The sequence below is a fragment of the Scyliorhinus canicula genome, chromosome 1, assembly GCF_902713615.1.
Source record: "Scyliorhinus canicula chromosome 1, sScyCan1.1, whole genome shotgun sequence".
Lineage (NCBI taxonomy): Eukaryota > Metazoa > Chordata > Chondrichthyes > Carcharhiniformes > Scyliorhinidae > Scyliorhinus > Scyliorhinus canicula.
This window is the reverse complement of record NC_052146.1, coordinates 37,226,859-37,248,614: the sequence shown is the minus strand read 5'-3', so window position 1 is coordinate 37,248,614 and position 21,756 is coordinate 37,226,859. Positions and strand designations below refer to the sequence as shown.

The window sequence follows — 21,756 nt, the reverse complement described above, 5'->3', positions numbered from 1 at the left end:
TCTACTCATCATTGCGGGTAAAAGTGCACCAGAAATGATCAACTCCTTTAGGTACTCCAAATGGCAGGACGAGAGAGACTTCCAGACAGTCCTGGGCAAGTTTGAAAACTACTGCGAGGTGAACACAACAGAAATTGGTAAAACTGGCACCTGTACTCACCACGAGGCAAAGGTAGGCTTACAACAGAAGCAAACGGCAATTTTGATTGGCAGCTACCTTGCGCAAGGAGCCGCACATTCGCAGTTCCCGAGAAGATTCAAACTGGCGAAACAGTGTTTTGCGCTCGAGTCGAGATGCGCAGATGCGAAAAGAGTGCACAGTGAAGGAAAAGCTATCTGCACATGTGTAATCCATTCCTACACTCTATGTCACAAGCGTGATGACGTCAGAGGCCACGGACCACGCCCACTTAAAGGGGAAATATCCGAAAATAGTGGAAAAAAATTTTAAAGCTAGAAAACACAATTCTTTCACCTGGAACGACAGCACAGTGCCTGAACTTCGACAAGTAGCTGAAAGTAACCTCCGCAGAACCCTGCAACAAGCACTTAGCACTGTCCTAAGAGATGATTTAGTCCTTGAAGACTACGACTCAGACGATGATATCATCATTTTGACGTGGCAACCTCAGTACCAAATCTGACACAGTCATGGATGAGTTCTTCGGATTTGAGGATCCTCAGCCCAGCATAGACGACATCCCGACCCATGAGTACAGGATTCTGCTGCGGTCTGACGCCAAGAGAGTGGTCCATGCACCACATAGAGTCCCAGACTCCACACAGAGAGTTGTCCACGCACCACATAGAGTCCCAGACTCCACACAGAGAGTTGTCCACGCACCACGAAGAGTCCCCAACTCCCCACAGAAAGCAATGACAGACTCCACAGTGAGACCACTGCACGTCTCCACGCAGAGAACACAGAAAGACTCCACAGCGAGACCACTGCATGACTCCGTTGAGAGCGCACAGATCGATTCCACAGTGAGACCACTGCATGACTCCGTTGAGAGCGCACAGATCGATTCCACAGTGAGATCACTGCATGACTCCGTTGAGAGCGCACAGATCGATTCCACAGTGAGATCACTGCATGACTCCACACAGTGAACGATGCCAGACTCCACAGAGAGAGCGATCCATGCCTCCCCAGCGAGCTTGTTGACAGACTCCACGATGGCAGCAACGCAAGACCCCAGAGTGCAGTCCTTGCATGAACAAGACCATGAAGGTCTAGCAACCTTATCTGAGCAACCAGCAGCAGACGATGCAAGTCTGTCACACTCAATTGCACAGCTAGATGACTATGACAGTCTACCATGCTCATGTGAACAGCAAAAAGACTATGACAGTCTACCCAGATTACTTGAGCCACCAGAAGAAGACTCTAACAGTCTATCCAGCTCATCTAACTGACAAGGGGCAAAATTCTCCCCTACCCGGCGTAGCGGAGTGGCGCCAACCACTCTGGCGTTGGGCCTCCCCAAATGTGCGGAATTCTCCGCACCTTTAGGGGCTAGGCCCGCGCCGGAGTGGCTCCCGCTCCGCTGACTGGCACGAGCGGCCTTTGGCGCCACGCCACGCCAGCCAGCGTCGGGGCTGGCCGAAAGGCCTTCGCCGGTTGGCGTGAGTCCGCGCATGCGCCGGAGCGTCAGCGGCTGCTGACGTCACCACCGGTGCATGCGCGGTGGAGGGGGACTCTTCCACATCCGCCATGGTGGAGGCCGTGGCTGCAGCGGAAGAAAAAGAGTGCCCCCACGGCACAGGCCCGCCCACCAATTGGTGGGCCCTGATCGTGGGCCAGGCCACCGTGGGGCACCCCCCAGGGTCCGATCGCCCCACGCCCCCACCCCGGGGCCTGCTCCCGCCGCCTGCTCCCGCCGGCACAGAGGTGGTTTAAACCATGTCGGCGGGAGAGGCCTGACAGCGGCGGGACTTCGGCCCATTGCGGGCGCGGGGGGCCCGCGGTTTCTGGCCACGGCGGGGGCGGGATTTACGCCGACCCCGGGTGATTCCCCGACCCTGCGGGGGGGTCGGAGAATTCCGCCCAAGAAGACACTGAAGGACTACCCACTGTATGTGAGACAAGTGACAAAGGCTTCACAATTCCCATACAAGATGTGCGATATCTCAGCGAGACTGACAAATCTCAGCTAGCGTGTACAGAACCACTCGACAATCAAAGTGAGGCTACTAGTGACCCCAGTGACACCACGTCAATTCAAACCTCATCTGCACGAACCTCTCCACAAGAACCTGAAATGACTCCAGATGGTGAGCATCAAGAAACCAAAGGTGATTCAGGTGAACCAGAAAGGGCTCCAGACGGGGGGGCATCGACAAGCCAAAGATGATTCCAGTGAACCGGACATGACTCCAGACGGGGAGCTCCGAGGAATCAGAGACAGCACGCTCAATGAAACAGCAAAGGACACTGACACAAGTAACTTTGTGAAGGACTCAAATTCTCCACTCGGTGTGGTCATTGAGCGCAACAAACACAACAAAACCTACAAATACAACAACAAAGACAACAAGAAGCGAACCAGAGGCAACAAGCACAACAATAAGCACGTCAATAACAACAATGACAACAATAGACCAACAACTGGTACCACATGGTACAACACTGCCCATGAAGGACAATGTTACTGCTCAGCTCAGAACAATGACGAGAGTGCAAACATACCATGGCATGTCAACGCATCTTACCAATTCACGTTTGCTACACTACGGACAAGCAAACCAGCTTTCAGGAAAGATGTCATCAAGAATTGCTACCACAAGCATTAAAATAAGAGTCCACCTCAGACAATGAAGTGATTTGACCATTTGAACAGCTCCTGATGACTTCTTGACTACGTAAACACCAGGACTCTGACGGCGTTCACAAGAGAATGACAACATCCACATCGCCATTTCCATAATAGCACAAGAAAGCCACTCGACCGTGTAAATTCATGAACTTTGGACTCATAACTATTATTTGGTATTGTATAATCCTCAATGTCATCATAACTATTCTTTGATCTTGTGTAGTCATCACAGTCATGATAAATTGTACATGGCATCACTTATTTACCTGTTTTTGTTCAATTTTCCTTTCACACTGTACAGAAAATATGTAACACGAAAAAGGGGGGATGTGGTGATATGCATCACTGTAAATACACAAGGAGTTAATGTAAATACACTATGATTAAGTAAACACTAGAGAGAGCATCAGAGACGTCATGACATGCAGACATACAGCTAATGAACACAGAACAGTACACGACTAATGGGCAGTCAAGACAGACAGAGGTGATACTACCACAAGAAGGCATGACACAACCCATATGGGGGCTGGTTTAGCTCACTGGGCTAAATCACTGGCTTTTAAAGCAGACGAAGCAGGCCAGCAGCACGGTTTGATTCCCGTACCAGACTACCTAGACAGGTGCTGGAATGTGGTGACTAGGGCCTTTTCACAGTAACTTCATTGAAACCTACTCATGACAATAAGCGATTTTCATATTTTTCATTTCATAAGGACAGCGCACACATGCGCTGTCTCTTTCCACAGGCGACACTTTGAGAGTAGGACAGGGGCCAATCAGAAGCATCACACCCACCACGTGGTTTTGAGCAGACTGGATAGTTAGACTGAGTTACTATAGCAAGATTAGCAGGAGGGACAAACCCATAGAGAATTGTGCTAATGGTTCAATAAATCACATTGAACTTACTTCAAAGTTTGGAGTATCTTTTGGTCAAAGCTGCATCGAGTTGCAGCCTGTGTTATCCCAGAGTACATAACACAACAGTGCACTCTGACCCCAGCCAGAGAACCCTCCTGCTGTCGTAGTAGATTTATCAAAACCCCTTTTGTGTTGATCCAAAATCTCAGAGGTGATTACCCACCAGTCATCTTTATTATTATTGATATGGTAATTCATGTCTTTATGTTTAGGCTCATTCGACTGAATTAAAAGAAAACCTTTCCTGGGGTTTGTGGGGAGAATCTGTTAACTGTACATGAAGGATTCAAGGCCAAAGTGATAAATAACCCCTTGCGTTATTCTCATGACGAAGAGCAGTAACGATTGAAAGAAAGATGATTTTCCAACATAGCCATTTGACATAAAGAGGGAAAGTGTTCATTCCCTCATAAAATGTGACAAGCTGAATCTGACTTCTGGTACAGAGAGAAGAGCAAGGGCATGCGGCTTGGGAGCTCTGATGTGGGTCATTGTGGAACACTGGTCACTAGTTTCCATCTGTAGTGAGTTACCCAGTGGAACTGTGCAATTCAAACTGAGTGAATGCATCAAGCTTATTGCTGCTTAATTGTCAGCAAAGACTCCCCCGAAAGGGGACACACAAGATTCATCAGCGCACTTCCATTGAGAACAGTTAAGGGAAGGAGCATAAAATCAAATGGATCTTTTTTGTTAAGATTAAGGCATAAGAACGACTATCACTAATGTTAATAACTTAAGGTTGTAACTTCATTGCAGTGTTAATGTAAGCCTACTTGTGGCAATAATAAAATTATTATTACTAGGAGGACATTTCCTCTCATTCACAAAGACAGTGAGGCTAAATTCCTCCCATTATACATTCATTTTTTTTATTTTATAAATTTAGAGTACCCAATTATTTTTTCCAATTAAAGGGCAATTTAGTGTGGCCAATTCACCTAACCTGCACATCTTTGGGTTGTGGGGGCGAAACCCACGCAGACACGGGGAGAATGTGCAAACTCCACACGGACAGTGACCCAGGGCCGGGATTCGAACCCAGGTCCTCAGCGCCGTAGGCAGCAATGCTAACCACTGTGCCATCGTGCTGCCCATACATTATACATTGATGACAATAACATCGTTCTTCAATCTTTATAAATATTGATTGAGTGCCCTGTGCAAAGGAAAGAAATGAGATGGAATTTTCCCCCCAAATTGCAACGTGTCATTTTCTGTGAGAAAACCAGTGCGATCCCGATGATGCAATGAGGATCGCAATTTTTAGGCACTTTGAAAGATTTTTTTCCCCCACTTGAAAAACGGCACGCATGAGGCAGGGGGCATCTGATTCGCCAGTCCCGGGGGTTACCTGAGCACTTCAATCAAGGGGGTGCCGTATTTAAGCGGCTCCACAGCATTTTATTCAAACCAGGAGGATGGCAGCAAGGAAACCAGATGCTCGATTTATGGTGGGCGCCCTTACCCACATGCTGGATGCCATGGATGAGAGGCTGAAAAGAATATAGCCTTGGGCTGGCGAGAGGCCCTCCAGCACTTTAATGAATCCCGCATGGGAGATCGAGGAAGGACTGGTCAGTGCCAACCGTCTGACCAAGAGGATGCAGTATTGGAAGAAGTTGAATGACCGACTATCATCAGCAAGGGTAAGTGCTCCCTGTCTCCTCTTTGCACTCCACCCTGCCATCCCCCCCGAATTGTCATCTGTAACCCACAAGCCGCCACCTCACAGGTTCCTAGCACTTGACTTCCAGCGCAAGTCACATTCTTACCCTCTCATGAGAGTGAGCGGCCATCATGGGATTTGTGCCCGCAGTAAACAGGCCCGAGAGATTGCAGCTCTCGGGGAGGACCAGGAGCTGCCCTGCACTGAGAGGAAGGTTGCTCCAGCAAGGTACCGTGGCTCTGGACACGTTCGTCCTGCAGCTGCTTGAGATGCAAAGGCAGAATCGGGAATACCAGGAGGGGTTGTCAGCAACATTCCTGTAACTGCAAGGCCGGAATGTAGGAATCCCAAAGCCTCCTGTTGCTGGAGATGTTGCCAGCAATTAATGGCATTCAGGCCAACCCTACAAGGGTGGTGGCCATAGTAGAAAGCCTGGGACAAGACGTCAGATTCATGACTACGAACTCTGAGGCCTGGGTTAATCCCTGAGGACCATGGTTGAGGGATTCAACACCATGGTCCCAACATGGCGGGTCTCCAAGATGGCATTGCCAGATGACCTTAAGGCTTCTGGAGCTCACTCCATCCCATGGAGTAACCTGGGTCCACAAGCACCTGGAGGGAGGAGGAACCGCTGGAACATCTCCTTCTGTCTTCCACCCAGAAGAACCTGGGAGTGATCAGCCCTTCTGAATCCCTATTCCTGATCCTGGTGCACCTCGGGACACCACTGAACAGGGTGATATAGTAACATATACCTGAGAGTAGGCCGGTGCCCCCCAGGCCCTGGCCTTCCAGAAGACACCCACCAAGAAAACTTCTGGTAACAGAGTGTGGACGACAGTAGGCCGCCACCACTTCTGATGTGCATCCCTGGATTACATCTAGGCATTGTGGGATGGTTCGCAAGGCTAAAGAATTGTTGGGGCACAGGGTGGGCTTGAGTGACATTAGGCACAGATAGCTGGGGGTCTTTATCAAATGTCACAAATGCACATGTTACCACATTAGAAACTCTTGTTCTTCACAACCTTGCAGTCCCACTATCGTTACCCTCCCCCCGGTGGGATAGCACTTCACCCCATCTGGACCTCTTCTCACAGGCCCTCAAAGTCAGGCAAATGGTTGGGCCCACTCAAAGTGAAAATAACATAAATCCTGAAAGGACTCAGGCATTCAGTTGGACAGAAGGTGACACAAGGACCGCACTGTCTCCCTGGTGAGGCGGAGTCTCCTGCGTCACTTGAGGTCCGACAGCTCCACAAAGGAGACAGGGGTCCTGCATAACCTCGGTCTCCTTCTCCGCCTTCATGCCCCCTATTTCGTTGCTACTGTTTCTTATCCTTGAGCCTGCACTGTGGCTTCTAGTTCTCTGATGCTGGGTGTTCCCCGGGTGCCGCCACCCATTGCTGCTGGAGTCTGTGCTCCACCAGAGCTCTAATTAGCAAAATTGACAACTGCACTGGCTCCAAACCAATCTCAATCAGTAAGCTGCGAGGGATGAGAGGGAGGGAGAGAGAGAGAGAGTCAGGTTGGTGTCGTGGCTGTTTAACTTCAGTACCATCCCTCACCCATTGTCCACCCGGTCCTGGAAGCAGCCAGTCCTACAACTTATGCAGCAGCTACCGCTCACTCACATCTCAGGTACCCTTCCATTTCCATTGCTTGCCCGGTCCTGATCAATGCCCTCGCCCCTTCAGAGTCACCTCAGGCCTCCGGTCTGATTGTCGCCTCTGTTAATCGCTGCACCACTGAGCGTTCTGATAGGAGGTTTCAGGACGGTAGCATGGTGGTTAGCATAAATGCTTCACAGCTCCAGGGTCCCAGGTTCGGTTCCCGGCTGGGTCACTGTCTGTGCGGAGTCTGCACGTTCTCCCCATGTGTGCGTGGGTTTCCTCCGGGTGCTCCCGTTTCCTCCCACAGTCCAAAGATGTGTGGGTTAGGTGGATTGGCCATGCTAAATTGCCCGTAGTGTCCTTAAAAGTAAGGTTAAGGGGGGGGGTTGTTGGGTTACGGGTATAGGGTGGATACGTGGGTTTGATTAGGGTGATCATTGCTCGGCACAACATCTAGGGCCGAAGGGCCTGTTCTGTGCTGTACTGTTCTATGTTCTATGTTCTAATGATCGCCCCTCCCTCATGAACAGGGTCAAATGGATGGTTCTGTCCACCTTGAGGGCTAATGAATCCTCAATGGCAGGGGCTGGGTACCAGCATTTATGCAGGCACAGTCCCTCAAGATCCCAAACACCCAAGCATTTATCCTCGAACTGTGAGTTATCACCCCTCTCCTTAGATTTGAACAGATTAGAGTCCCAACAAAGAACAAAAAACAATACAGCACAGGAACAGGCCCTACGGCCCTCCAAACCTGTGCTGGTCATGATACCACCCTTGGCCAAAATCCTCAGCACTTCCTAGGGCCGTATCCCTCTATTCCCATCCTATCCATGTATTTGTCGAGATACCTTTTGAACGGCGTTAATGTATCTGCTTCCACCACCTCCCCTGACAGAAGGAGGTCATTCGGCCCAGCGAGTCTGCACCGACCCTCTGAAAGAGTACCTCACCCAAGCTCATTCCCACCGCCTTATCCCATTAATCCAACCTACACATTTGTTTGAACACTAAGGGACAATTTAGCATGGCCAATCCACCTAACCTGCACATTTTTGGATTGTGTGGGGAAACTGGAACACCCGGAAGAAACTCATGCAGTCACGGGGAGAACGTGCAGACTCCGCACAGTGATCCAAGGCCGGAATTGAATCCGGGTCCCCGGCGTTGTGCTAACCACTGTGCCACAGTGACTTTGAGAATGTGGGCAGCTGACATTGTCAAGTGTTATCTCGTGAGGGCCCATTAGTTTGATGAGCATGAGTCACAGGAATGTTACTGCGCACAATTACTTTCTGCATCAGGGACAGGCAGGACTAATAGGCACCCTTATTACTCAGGCTGCATCACCCCGAGATCTTATTGCAATCTGGCCTGGACAGCCATCGCATTAATTTTTAATGATTGCCCCCCCCCCCCCCCAAGGCCCAGGTTTATCAGGAAAGTAAAATAAAATTAGATTGGGGGAGATGGTGGGGTAGTGGTAATGTTACTGGTTTAGTCATGCAGAGGCCCAGGCTAATGTGCTGGGTCAAGGGTTCCAATCCCACCACAGCAGCTGGGGGAATTTAAATTCAGTTTGGAAATCTGGAAGTGGAAGCTTGTCTCAGTAATGGTGACCATGAAAACTATCATTGATTGTCAGGAAAAACCCATCTGGTTCACTAATGTCCTTCAGGGAAGGAAATCTTCCGCCTTCACCTGGTCTGGCCTACACGTGACTCCAGATCCACAGCAATGTGGTTGACTCTTAACTGCCCTCTGAAATGGCCTTGGAGGGCACCCAGTTCAAGAACAATTCGGGATGGCCTTGCCAGTCATGTCCTCATCCCATCCGGCTTGGGTCACTGTCTGTGCGGAGTCTGCACATCCTCCCCGTGTGTGCGTGGGTTTCCTCCGGGTGCTCCGATTTCCTCTCACAGTCCAAAGATGGGATGGGGGAGGTGTTGACCATGGGTAGGGTGCTCTTTCCAAGAGCCGGTGCAGACTCGATGGGTTGAATGGCCTCCTACTGCACTGTAAATTCTATGATAAAAGAAAAAGAAAAATCATTTTCCCTTCACTGAATTGTTCGACTTTTTCAAAGCTTCATCATGAGCCAGCAAGTTATAGTTTATTGCATAAAATCTAGGAGCTGTGGCCCATTTGACCTATTGAATGTCATTGTAGATCTGTTTGGATTATTTTTGATTTGCGCCCTCCCTCACTGCTTTACCCGTGATGTTAATCCATTTAAAATAAACGGATTAGTATCTCCCTCAAAATATCAGACAGGAATAGTATTTGAATATTTCAAGCATTTGTTGACTGTAATTTTTAAACTATTAACATTCAACAAAATGTTTTGAGTTTATACATCCAATTTTTTTTACACAGAGTGACAGCAACATGATCGAGAGGAATTACGTACATAAATAATAAATTAACGTTTATTTAAGACAAAATAAAGTAGCTGACGGTTTACATTTCACTGTCTGATGTAAACATTGCTCTTTGAAGGATGTTCAGAGTGATTTATTAAATAGGGGACGAGGTCAACATTATTGTATATATTGGGCTTATAAATCCACGGGCTTTGACCGCCACTGTTATGCATGGAGACTGCTTACTAATGCCTGCCAGTACTGACACTATTGCAGTCTGTTATGTCAGCCAAGGCCACCATATTGAATGATATGTTAGCCTTCATAGCTAGAGGAATCGAGTATAGGAGAGGGGAAGTCTTGCTGCAATTATACAGGGCCTTGGTTTGGCCAGACTTTGAATATTATTTGCTGCTTTGTTCTCTTTGTACGAGGAAGAATGTTCTTGCTCTAGAGGGAGTGCACTGAAGGTTGACCAGACTGATTCCTGGGATGGCAGGATGGACGTATGAGGAGAGATTGAGTTGGTTGTATTCACTGGAGTTCAGAAGAATGAGGGGGGCATCTCATAGAAACCTATAAAATTCCAACAGGACTAGGCAGGAAAGATGTTTCCGATGGGGCGTTGTCCAGAACCAGGGGTCACAGTCTGAGGATACGGGGTAGACCATTTAGGACAGAGATGAGGAGAAATCTCTTCACCCAGAGGGTGGTCGGCCTGTGGAATTCGAGTAAACTAGAGCCTGCCTGCCTCATTAACACATTGCAGTTGCCAACCCGCTTCCGGAAAGCAGGTTGTCTGTCCATCCTTCGCTGCCTCCATTAAACCAGGAAGTGGATGGCTTAAGGTCGGTTTGAGATTTATAGACATTTGAACGTCTGACCCAATTGCAATCTACTCATTTTTGGGGGGTTAAAATTCACTGCAGTTTCTCTGAAGGGAAGATCCAAAATAAAGGTGCTGAGGGCATTGTTGCTGAACAGAGATCATGACGAAGCGGTGCTTGATCATGACGAGGCGGTGCTTGATCATGACGAAGCGGTGCTTGATCCTCTATTTCGTCTAGTTCATATCCACATAAATGAATATTGCATTTGTTCAGGACGACACATTGAGATTCTGCTGATGCGATTGCTTTCTTTCAGAAAAATATATTTTGATTTGGGCATTCTCATTCCGTTGAATTATATCATCCCCTGTGGATATTATAGTTTACTTCAGTTAAATCAATCCCTTCCCATAATGTTCTGGTGCTTACTGATGCATTCGTTTCTGAAATTTTAATGGATTGAGCTATTTAAGTTATTAATTCCTTATCCTGCCTTGTTAATCAGTAACCAATTATTCTAAGTGATCACATGTGTGGGTCTTGTTGGATTCTGTGGATCCAGTGTTCATGTAGGAGCGATCAAAAATCAAGAACATCAATGGCTGAAATTTTCCGGCTATTCCCGCTGGCGGTATTCTCTGGTCCCGCCGACGGCGCCTGCTTACTGCAGGTTTACCAGCACGGGACAACCTGTTGACAACAGCGGCACAGGAAGACCCACTGATGGCCAATGGCAAAATATGCTGCAGATGGAGCGGAAAATCCTGCCCAAAATTATCCTGCTTATTCACTAATTGTTCTGTGGCCCAACTACCGTGCAAAATGGGATAGACCTCGAAAAGATCTGGCAACTCAAAACTGGCCATCAATGAGATGCTGTGGACCATCAGCAGCAGCAGAATTGTATTCAAACACAATCTGCAACCTCATGGCCCAGCATATCCCTCACTCTACCATTACCACCAAGCCAGGAGATCAACCCTGGTTCAATGAAGAGTGCAGGAGAGTATGCCAGGAGGAACACCAGACATACCGAAAAAAGAGTTGTCAACACAGGACTGCTTGTGTGTCAAACAACGTAAGCATCAAGTAACAGACACAGAGCTAAATGATTCCACAACAAATGCATCATAATAATAACAATCACTTATTGTCATAAGTAGGCTTCAATGAAGTTACTGTGAAAAGCCCCTAGTTGCCACTTTCCAGCGCGGCTGGAACGGGAATTGAACCCACATTGTTGGTCTTGTTCTGCATTACAAGCCAGCTGTCTTAGCCCACTGTGCTAAACCAGCTCTAGATCTAAGCTCTGCAGTTCTGCCACATCCAGCAGTGAATGGTGGTGGACAATTAAATAACTCACTGGAGGAGGAAGCTCCACAAATATCCCCACCCACAATGATGGAGGAGCCCAGCACATCTGTGCAAAAGACAAGACTGAGGGATTCGCAACAATCTTCAGCCAGAAGTGTTTGGTGGATGATCCATCTCAGTTTCCTCCCAAGATCCCCAGCACGGGCAGCACGGTAGCATTGTGGATAGCACAATTGTTTCACAGCTCCAGGGTCCCAGGTTCGATTCCGGCTTGGGTCACTGTCTGTGCGGAGTCTGCACATCCTCCCTGTGTGTGCGTGGGTTTCCTCCGGATGCTCCGGTTTCCTCCCACAGTCCAAAGATGTGCAGGTTAGGTGGATTGACCATGATAAATTGCCCTTAATGTCCAAAATTGCCCTTAGTATTGGGTGGGGTTACTGGGTTATGGGGATAGGGTGGAGGTGTGGACCTTGGGTAGGGTGCTCTTTCCAAGAGCCGGTGCAGACTCGATGGGCCAAATGGCCTCCTTCTGCACTGTAAATACTATGAATTAGCACAGATGTCAGTCTTCAGCCAATACAATTCACTCTGCATGATATCAAGAAACGGCTAAAGGCACTGGATTCTGCAAAGGCTATGGGCCCTGACAATATCCCAGCAGTAGTACTGAAGACCTGTGCTCCAGAACTTGCAGCACCCCTAGCCAAGCTGTTCCAATACATCCACAACATTGGCATCTACCGGTAATGTAGGAAATTACCCAGATATGTCCTGTACACAATAAGCAGGTCAAATCCAACCCAGCCAATTACCAGCCTTTAAGTCTACTCTCCATTATCAGCAAAGTGATGGAAGGAGTCATCAAGAGTGCTATCAAATGGCACTTACCCTGCAAAAACCTGTTCACAGACACTCAGTTTGTGTTCCGCCAGGGTCACTCAGCTCCTGACCTCATTACAGTCTTGGTTCAAACATGGACCAAAGAGCTGAATGCCAGAGGTGAGGTGAAAGTGACTGGCCTTTTCATCAAGGCAGCATTTGACCGAGTGTGGCATCAAGGAGCCCTAGCTAAACTGGAGTCAATGGGAATTGGGGAGAAAACTCTCTGCTGGTCGGAGTCATACCTGGAACAAAGGAAAATTGTTGTGGTGGTTGGAGATCAATCATCTCAGCTCCAGGACATCACTGCAGGAGTTCCTCAGGGTAGTGTCCCAAGCCCAAACATCTTCAACTGCTTCATCAATGACCTCCCTTCCATCATAAGGTCAGAAGTGGGGATGTTCACAAATGACTGCACAATGTTCAGCACCATTCGCAATAATGAAACTGTCCATGTCCAAATGCAAGACATGGACAATATCCAGGCTTGTGAAAAGTTTTTTTTAAAAATATAATTTTTATTGGAATTTTTTACAGAAAATATAAAACATAACGACAAACAATGAAATGCAACAAAATAACCCATAATAACCGTACCACCCCCAGACCGTATCGACGCATGTATCACATCCCCCCCACCCCCCCAACCCCAATGAACAACAAAATAACTTCAAAATAAATTTAAATTAAATAAACAAACATAGTCATCGTCCGCCCCCCCCCCCCACCTTTCCCCCCCCCCCCCCCCCCGGGTTGCTGCTGCTACTGTCCCCGTACCCTATCGTTGAGCCAGAAAGTCGAGAAAAGGTTGCCACCGCCTAAAGAACCCTTGTACCGACCCTCTCAGGGTGAATTTGACCTTCTCTAGCTTAATGAAACCCGCCATGTCATTGATCCAGGTCTCCACGCTTGGGGGCCTCGCATCCTTCCATTGTAGCAAGATCCTTCGCCGGGCTACTAGGGATGCAAAGGCCAGCACACCGGCCTCTTTCGCCTCCTGCACTCCTGGCTCCACCCCAACCCCAAAAATCGCGAGTCCCCATCCTGGCTTGACCCTGGATCCCACCACCCTCGACAGGCTTGTGAAAAGTTACATTCACGCCACACAAGTTCCAGGGAATGACCATCTCCTACAACAGCCAATCTAACCATCGCCCCTTGACATTCAACGGCATTACCAACGCTGAATCCCCCACAATCAACATCCTGGAGGTTACCATTGATCAGAAACTGAACTGGACTAGCCACATTAATACTGTGGCTACCAGGGCAGGCCAAAGACTTGGAAACCTGCGGCAGTAACTCACCCACTGAACATCCCCAAAGCCTGTCCACCATCTACAAGGCACAAGTCAGGAGTGTAATAGAACACTCTCCACTTGCCTGGATGAATGCAGCTCCAACAAGAAGCTTGACACCATCCAGGACTAAGCAGCAGCTTGATTGCTCCCCCTTCCAAAAACATTCAATCCCTCCACCACCCGATGAGCAGTGGCAGCCGTGTGTACCATCTACAAGATGCACTGCAGGAACTCGCTAAGGTTCCTTAGGTAGCACTGTCAAAGCCCACAACCACTGCTATCTAGAAGGACAAGAGCAGCAGATACCTGGGAACCCCACCGCCTGAAAGTCCCCCTCCCAGTCATTCATCACCCTGACTTGGAAATAAATTGCCGTTTCTTCACTGTTGCTGGGTCAAAATCCTGGAACTCCCTCCCTAACAGCGCAATGGGTGTACTTACACCACAGCAGCGTTTCAAGAAGGCAGCTCATCACCACCTTCTAAAGGGAAACTAGAGATGGGCAATAATTCCTGGCCTAACCACATCCTGTAAATGAACTTTAAAAATAATTTATTTAAAATCCCAGTGATTATAGTATATGGGCTGATTTTTCCAATCCAGGTTTTTCCAATTTGTTCTCTCTTTTGCGCCTTGCAATAAACAATTTATATTTTTCTGTATCCAATTTATTTTGTTTGTTATCATTTTCCAGCTGAAATTTGAAACTATTCTTAGAATATGTCAGTCCCCAAACTGTGGTGGGAGCTGAGAGCTGATGAATCAGAATCTTTGAATTCACTCAAGCACCAGTTTATATTTTTGTGCTGTGTACCATGTATCAGGTGCGGTCATCTATTCCAGTCCAGCGTATATGTGCGGTCGAGCGAGTGGATGAAAATGCTTTCCAGCAGCTCCATATGATGCAGATCATCACCCAGGACAGCGAGGCTCAGCTACACATAATGTACATCCAGTGTAAGGTAAACTATACACAATACTTATTCGACAATTTCTTGTATTTTCTGAAGGAATGCACCATTTTCCATGTTGTCTTTGGCTTACATATAGCAGAATGCTCAAAACTGTATTTGCCGTTGATCTGTCCTAAATAGAAGAGAATTATGAACCCGCTTTCTCCATCTTTTATTATATTTTATTTTATTCCTTTCAGTGAATCAATTTTTAGGATGGTGGAGTTGCCCAGTTCTGGCTAGCATCTGTGCTCCCCAGATTACTCACCTATAACAACACTTAATGTTTACATAGGGCTTTTCACACACATGGATGTCACAGGGCACTTCCAATTCAGAGATCTGCACAGTAAGCAGCAGAATAAAGAAGTTTGGAGGTTTATTAATGGCAGGCTGGAAGGGATGGATCTTGCTTCTTTGATGGAGGTAGTGATAAGTAGCACAGCAACTGAATGACCCCCAAGGTCTGGTGTAAGTATGTTCAGTTTCAGTGGGAGAAAGGAGTCATAGAGTTTATGCAGCACGGAAAGAAACCCTTCTGTCCATCGTGCCCACGCCTGCCATCAAACAGTTGTCTACTCTCTTCCCATTTTCCCACTTGGTCCGTAGCCTTGTATGCTATGGCATTTCAAGTGCCCATCTAAATACTTTTAAACGTTATGAGAGTTCCTGCCTCTACCACCCTTTCAAGCAGTGACACCCTGATTCCAGCCACTCTCTGGGTGAAAAGGTTTTTCCTCACATCCCCTCTAAATCTCCTACTCATTAACTTAAATCTATACCTCTGATTATTGACCCCTCCACTAAAGAGAACAGTTTCTTCCTATCTACCCTATTTATATCTTTCATCATTTTGTACACTTCAGTCAAGTCCCCCTTAAGCCTTCTCTGCTCTAAGGAGAACAGCCCCAGCCTATCCAGTCTCTCTTGATAGCTGAAACGCTCCAGTCCAGGCAAGATACTCGTGAATCTCCTCTGCAGCCTTTCTAATGCAATCATTTCCTTCCTATAGTGTGGCAACCAGAACTGCACACAGTACTCTAGCTGTAGCCTAATGAGCATTTTATCAGCTCCATCATAACATCCCTGCTCTTAGAATCTATGCCTCGGCTAATAAAGACAACTATCCCATATGCCTTCTTAACCACCTTGTCTACCAGTCCTGCTGTCACATGCACACCAAGATCCCTCAGATCCTCAGTACTTCCTAAGGTCCTACCATTCATTGTATATTCCCTTGCCTAGTTCGTCCTCCCAAAATACATTGCCTCTCACTTTTCAGTGTTAAATTCCATTGGCCACCGTTCTGCCTGACCAGCATGTCTATATCATCTGTAATCTAATCCTTTCTTCCTCACTATACAACATCACCAATTTTTGTGTCATCTGCGAACTTACTGATCACATCACCTCCACAGCAGCAGTAGTGGTGGATATGATTATGATTGCATGGCCAGAGAAGATCACTCGAGTCGGGAAGAGTGTAGTATAAGGGTCTGGCACCTGTAGGATCGTGGTGAGACTGAGTACAGTACTGTCCACGCAGCCATGTAGGGGAACACATGACCCATATTTAGGGGTTAGTCGTGTGTTGAACAGATCCGTACGCACAGTTAAGCGTGGAGACAGCTCCTAACTTGACTCCTTTCCTGGATATATGCACATAGTTATCATAATTAACAAATACATAAAATTAACCTACTTAAGACTATGAAGACTTCATTAAGAGCTAATGAATGGTATCCAACATCCCACAGCACAAAATAATGCTGTGGAGGAATGTGAAATTAAAGACAAGCGGCAGAATTCTCCCTTCCTCAGACTGGGTGTTGATACCGGGCAGGATTCGTGGAGTTCCACAGCAGCAAAACTGGCACAGCACCTGGACCGATTCTGCAACCATTGAGAGGCTAGCTCTGGCGCCACGTGGAACACAATTGATTCCAATGAGAAGCGGTGTGGGATTCGCTGGGTTCGTGGTTGACACTCAGGAGGCTGACAAGCTGCAGCCGCATATACGCACTTCACCCTCCACACACACCATCCCAGCCAACAAGATGGCACCTGGCGGGGGACACCCAGACGACCTGTGGCCTTAAGTTTAGAGTGGGCAGTCGGCGGTGTGCATGGTTGTCTTGCAGGCTGTGGCAATGGTTTTCCGTGCCCTTCCACCCCAACCCCACAGTCCGCCTCCTGACCATCCCCCGCTACTCCCCCAGGCCCAGGCATAAGCCCCCCCCCCCCCCCCCCCCCCCCCCCCCCCCCCGGCCAGCGGCACAACTGTCAGAAAACTATGGTGATGCTGGACACTTTCCGTATCCCCTCTCTCTCCTTCAGCTCCATTAGTCGCAGAAAACTAGCATGCAGGTATAGCCGGTAATAAAGCGAATCGAATGTTGGCATTAATAGCTGAAGGAATGGGGTATAAAGGTAAGGAAGTGTTGTGCAAATATACAAGGCATTGGTGAGACTGCACCTGGATTATTGTACACAGTTTTGGTCCCCTTATTTGAGGGAAGATGTCGTGGCATTGGAGGCAGTTCAGAGGATGTTCACTAGATTGATTCCAGAGATGAAGTGTGATTCAGCAGTTTAGGCCTATACTCTCTTGACTTTAGAAGAATGAGGGCAGATCAAATTGAGATTATAAGGTGATAAGAAGTATAAATAAAGTAGATGTGGAGCGGATGCTCCCTCTTGTGAGACATTCCAGAATGAGAGGTCATAGTCTCAGGATAAGGGGCAGCAAATTTAAAATAGAAGTGATGAAAAGCAACTTCTCCCAAAGGACCGTGAATCTGTGGAATTCACTACCCGAGAGTGCGGTGGATGCTCGACAAGTGAGTAAATTTAAGGAGGAGTTGGACAGATTTTTAATTGGTAATGGATTGAAGGGTTATGGAGAATGGGCTGGACAGTGGAGTTGAGGCCAAGATGGGATCAGCCAGGATCATATTGAATGGTGGAGTCGGCTCGAGAGGCTAAATTCCCAGCACCTGCTCCGAGTTCTTAGGTCTGTTCCAAGAAATAACTATCCTGTCTAATTCCATCTTCCAGCTCTGGGTCTCTGGCCCTATAAATAACAATTCCTCAAGCACAATTCTGGTATTCTTGAGTAATAAGGGGATTTCTTGATTAATAAGGGGGTCAGGGGTATGGAAAAAAAGGCAGGAGATGGAGATAAGGAACATATCAGACATGATCGAATGGCGAAGCAGACACGGTGGTCCAGATGGTCTAATTCTGCTTCTATGTCTGATGATCTTATGCCCCCCCCCCCCCCCCCCCCGGGTAGGTCCAGGCCCTGGAAACAGGTCTCGCTCCTGCGCCCTGACCCCAAAGTGAAAATTTAGCCCTTGATGTCAGACAGGAATTCAGAGAGCACAGCGCCCTTGGAGTCAGGTGGGCTGATAGAGAGATAGTGTGAGTGCTGCCCTCATGCTTGAGAATGAGAAGATTTGGAGGGATGGTGAGCTGGTCATAATCGCTCAGGATAGTATTTTAACGTTGACGAGGCACAAAAGACACTTACACCCATGAGTGCATGTGCTCCTGCTGCTTCCCTGGCTGAATTTCCTGTCTCTGTTTCCAGTAATGGTTACTTGAAGTCACAGTTACGAGAGGTGAGGGGTCTCTTCGAGGCTTCTCCTCCTTTATTTTTCCCACAGCCGCTGACAAGTTTCCAGATTCTTGGCTGGGAAGAGCAGTTCAGCACGAAGCAGCTGTTTCCAGCTGTCTTAAGCTGACAGCTTCTCTGATGACTGAAGCATACGGGGAATGACTCTGTGGGAAACAGTCAAGTTTGGTATTGGTCTTGTACACATGGCCATCGGGAAGCGTGAATGATCTGACAAACTGACACCAGCCAAGTCACTCTGATCCCCCCCACCCTGTTGAGGATTGCAATGTTTACAGGCAGATTATCACCACCTTGGCTGGCTCCTGGAGAAATGTCAATCTGTTCTACATTTTTAAAATGAAGCAGACATGGACAACCCTTCCCATTGGCTGTAACTGCAACCTAAACTGCCTGGTTAACCGTATTCTGGTGGTAAGAGTTCCATTTTACCATGACTATCACTCGCTGCAGCCAGATTCACTGACCTTGCCTATGTTCAATATCTAATTGACAATGTCACATGACAGTGTAAATGGATATGATTGGCACTGAGTCAGTTATGGTCACAAATGGCGCAAAGCTGTTGCTTGAAGCTAATGATATGATGTAAAAATGCATCAACTAGAGAAGTGTTTTTCAAACTCTTTTTCCCGGGATCCACTTCTGATAACGAGTCGACATTTAGGACGTTCACCACGTTCGCTATCTTTGATGCTTGCTCCTCACAGTCACACTCCAATCAAGTCCATTGGAGGAGAGGGCACTGTGCATATCAGATGCAGAGTTCAGCCAGTTCCTTGTTGTCTTCATCTTTGTGAAAATGGAAAATCCAATCTCGCACATGTCGGTTGTCGTGAAGGTCAATAGCAACACAATGCTTGTTTTACTCAGCATTGGATACTCCTGGGAGATGCTACTCCAGAATGTTGACAGCATCATGGACGTTTGGTGTGTTTTTAATGTGCTGTCACAGGTCAGGTACAGCAGCGTAATCTTTTCATGTGGAGTCGGCTGTAAGTTAACTGACTCTGGGGTCTCAACCTCAAAAGGAATTTTTCACCAACCACTTCTCTTTCAAAATCTGAAACTTCTCTTGTCATTTGCGAATACTTCCCTGCATATAACATTCACTGGCTTTGCATCCTTATTTGCATTGGCACAATTGACAAAACCATACCTCAAGAAATCATCTTAATACTGCTTTGTTCCCAAGTTGAGTTTCCTCTTTGTAGGCTGTTAACCACAGGCCCTGGAGCTATGTACAGAGGTATCACTAGCACTGCTCTGTCCTGCCTTCAACTCTCCTGAGCAACTCTTTCCAACAGATTCAGATGTGAGGTCCTGGACCACTGGGTACATTGCCTATTTGTGTCTCCGGCAGGCTCTTCCTTGTAACAACGATGCATCTTCACAATCCTCTTGTCTTTCTTGATAGCAGCTAGAAAATTAAAGAAGTTCTCCTCTGTGCTTTGACACAAAATGCATCTACGTACAGGGCGTTTGACATCAAGTGTACATGCAAGGCCCATGACCTGCTCACTACTGCCTCTTATCATCAGAAGACTGCCCTCAGTCTCATTTTGTTGTCATTTAAATGCCAGTAACGGCCACCATTCTCAATTATAATGGCAGTATTAGCTGTTGGGCATTTCTCCTGTGATCGGGACCATCGCGGGAACGCCACAAACAATCGCTCCACGACGATCCTGGTACCTGCCTGCGACCACACTTTGAAAAACCCTGAACGAGAGCAGTGGCAGGCCCCAGGACAATGTAGAGATCTTTGTAGCTTCATAGTTAAGATGTTGGCTTCATCTTGCTGGACAGTACGCAGCCTAATCCCAGTAATCCCACATGATATGAAGAAATGTCTGGTGACAATGGATACTGCAAAGGCATGGGCCCTGACAATATTCCAGCAAGAGCCCTGGAGGCTTGTGCTCCAGAACTTTGCCCTCCCCTAGCCAAGCTTTTCCAATGCAACTACTACACTGGCATCTGCCTGGAAATGTGGAAAATTGTCCAGGTGTGTCTTGCACACAAGAAACAGACACATCCAACCCAGCCAATGGCTGCCCATCAGTCTACTCTCCATCATCAGCAAAGTGAGCCATCAACAGTGCTATTATGCGGGATTACTCAGCAATAACCTGCCCAGAGATGCTCAGTTTGGGTTCCGTCAGGGTCACTGAGCTTTTGACCTTGTTACTGCCTTGGTTCAAACATGGACAAAAGAGCTGAATGCCAGAGGTGATGTTGCTAAGTGTGCTGTACACTTAATTGCTCTGTTTAATAACCTTTGCTCTAGAGTCGCCAGGGATCTTTATGATACCACCACGAGGTTCAAAGCCAAGTGCTGATCAATAACTCAATACACCAGTTAGTGAGTTTCAAATCAAAACACATTTATTATACACACAGTCAATCAATACTCATGCATAAAACTCTACTTACTAGACTATCTCTAACACTAAAAGGCCTATACTTAGCTTTTGGAAATGGCCCACCAGATCAGGGGAACAATGGTGTTTTGTCCGATTCTGAGGCTGCAGGCTTTAAAGCTGGTATGGACTAGTAGCTAGGAGTGCCTATCTCGTTGTGTGCGTTGACTGGAGACTTACTTGGTTGGTGCAGCTGCTAGGCAGGTCTCTCGTTGTTGAGGGTCACGGTCAAGAGTTGTTTCAAGCTGCTGAGAGACCCTGCCAAGAAGATCGAACTGAACTTGGGGACTCTATTTTATAGTCCCCAGGGGTTTCGCGCCCTTTTGGGCGGACCCCGGACATGGTCCCAATCAATTGGACCAAGTCCCAATCGCTTGAATCGATTTCTCCAATACTGGATCTGTTCCCTGATCGCTGGGCGGTTCCTATGTGTCCGTTGACCTTCCTTTGTCCTGGCTCCCGCTGGCGCCGGGGAGTCTGGTTTGGTCTCGATTGCTTTAATGTTTCCAATTGTTCCTGGGGATCGCTCATTAATATGCAGATGGTCGCTGGTTTTGGTTCTGTCTAGGTCTTTGCAAGTCTTGATACAAAGGAAACCTTGCACATGCTTGTTTCCCTGTGCCTGGCTGAATTTCCCTGCATTCTTAGCGGGCATCCATTTTGGAATCGGGAAGTGGCCAACCCAGGTGGCTACAGTGAGGTGAGGTGAGTGTCACTGCCCTTGATATCAAGGCAGCATTTCACCAAGTATAACATCAAGGAGCCCTATCTAAACTGGAATCAATGGGAATCAAGGGGAAAATGCTCCACTAGTTGGAATCATACTAGCACAAAAGAAGGTGTCTGCAGTGGTTGGAGGTCAATCATCACAGCTACAGGACATCACAGCAGGAGTTCCTCAGGGTACCATCCTAGGCTGAACCATCTTCAGCTGCATCATCAATGACCTTCCTCCATCATAAGCTCAGAAGTGGAGATGTCTGTTCCAATCTTACACAGCTTGGTTCATTGAAGACTTCAGTTTATTG

At 47.6% G+C, this 21,756-nt stretch overlaps 1 protein-coding gene across 1 annotated transcript in view; it reads left to right on the top strand.

The window, feature by feature from the left end:
- The window catches only part of LOC119978355 (rasGAP-activating-like protein 1), a 398,828-nt gene that overhangs the window by 350,454 nt on the left and 26,618 nt on the right, over positions 1 to 21,756 (top strand). The window contains exon 19 of the mRNA XM_038819933.1: positions 14,540 to 14,677. Within this exon, the coding sequence (XP_038675861.1) occupies positions 14,540 to 14,677 (138 nt within the window). The remainder of the gene's footprint in view (positions 1 to 14,539; positions 14,678 to 21,756) is intronic.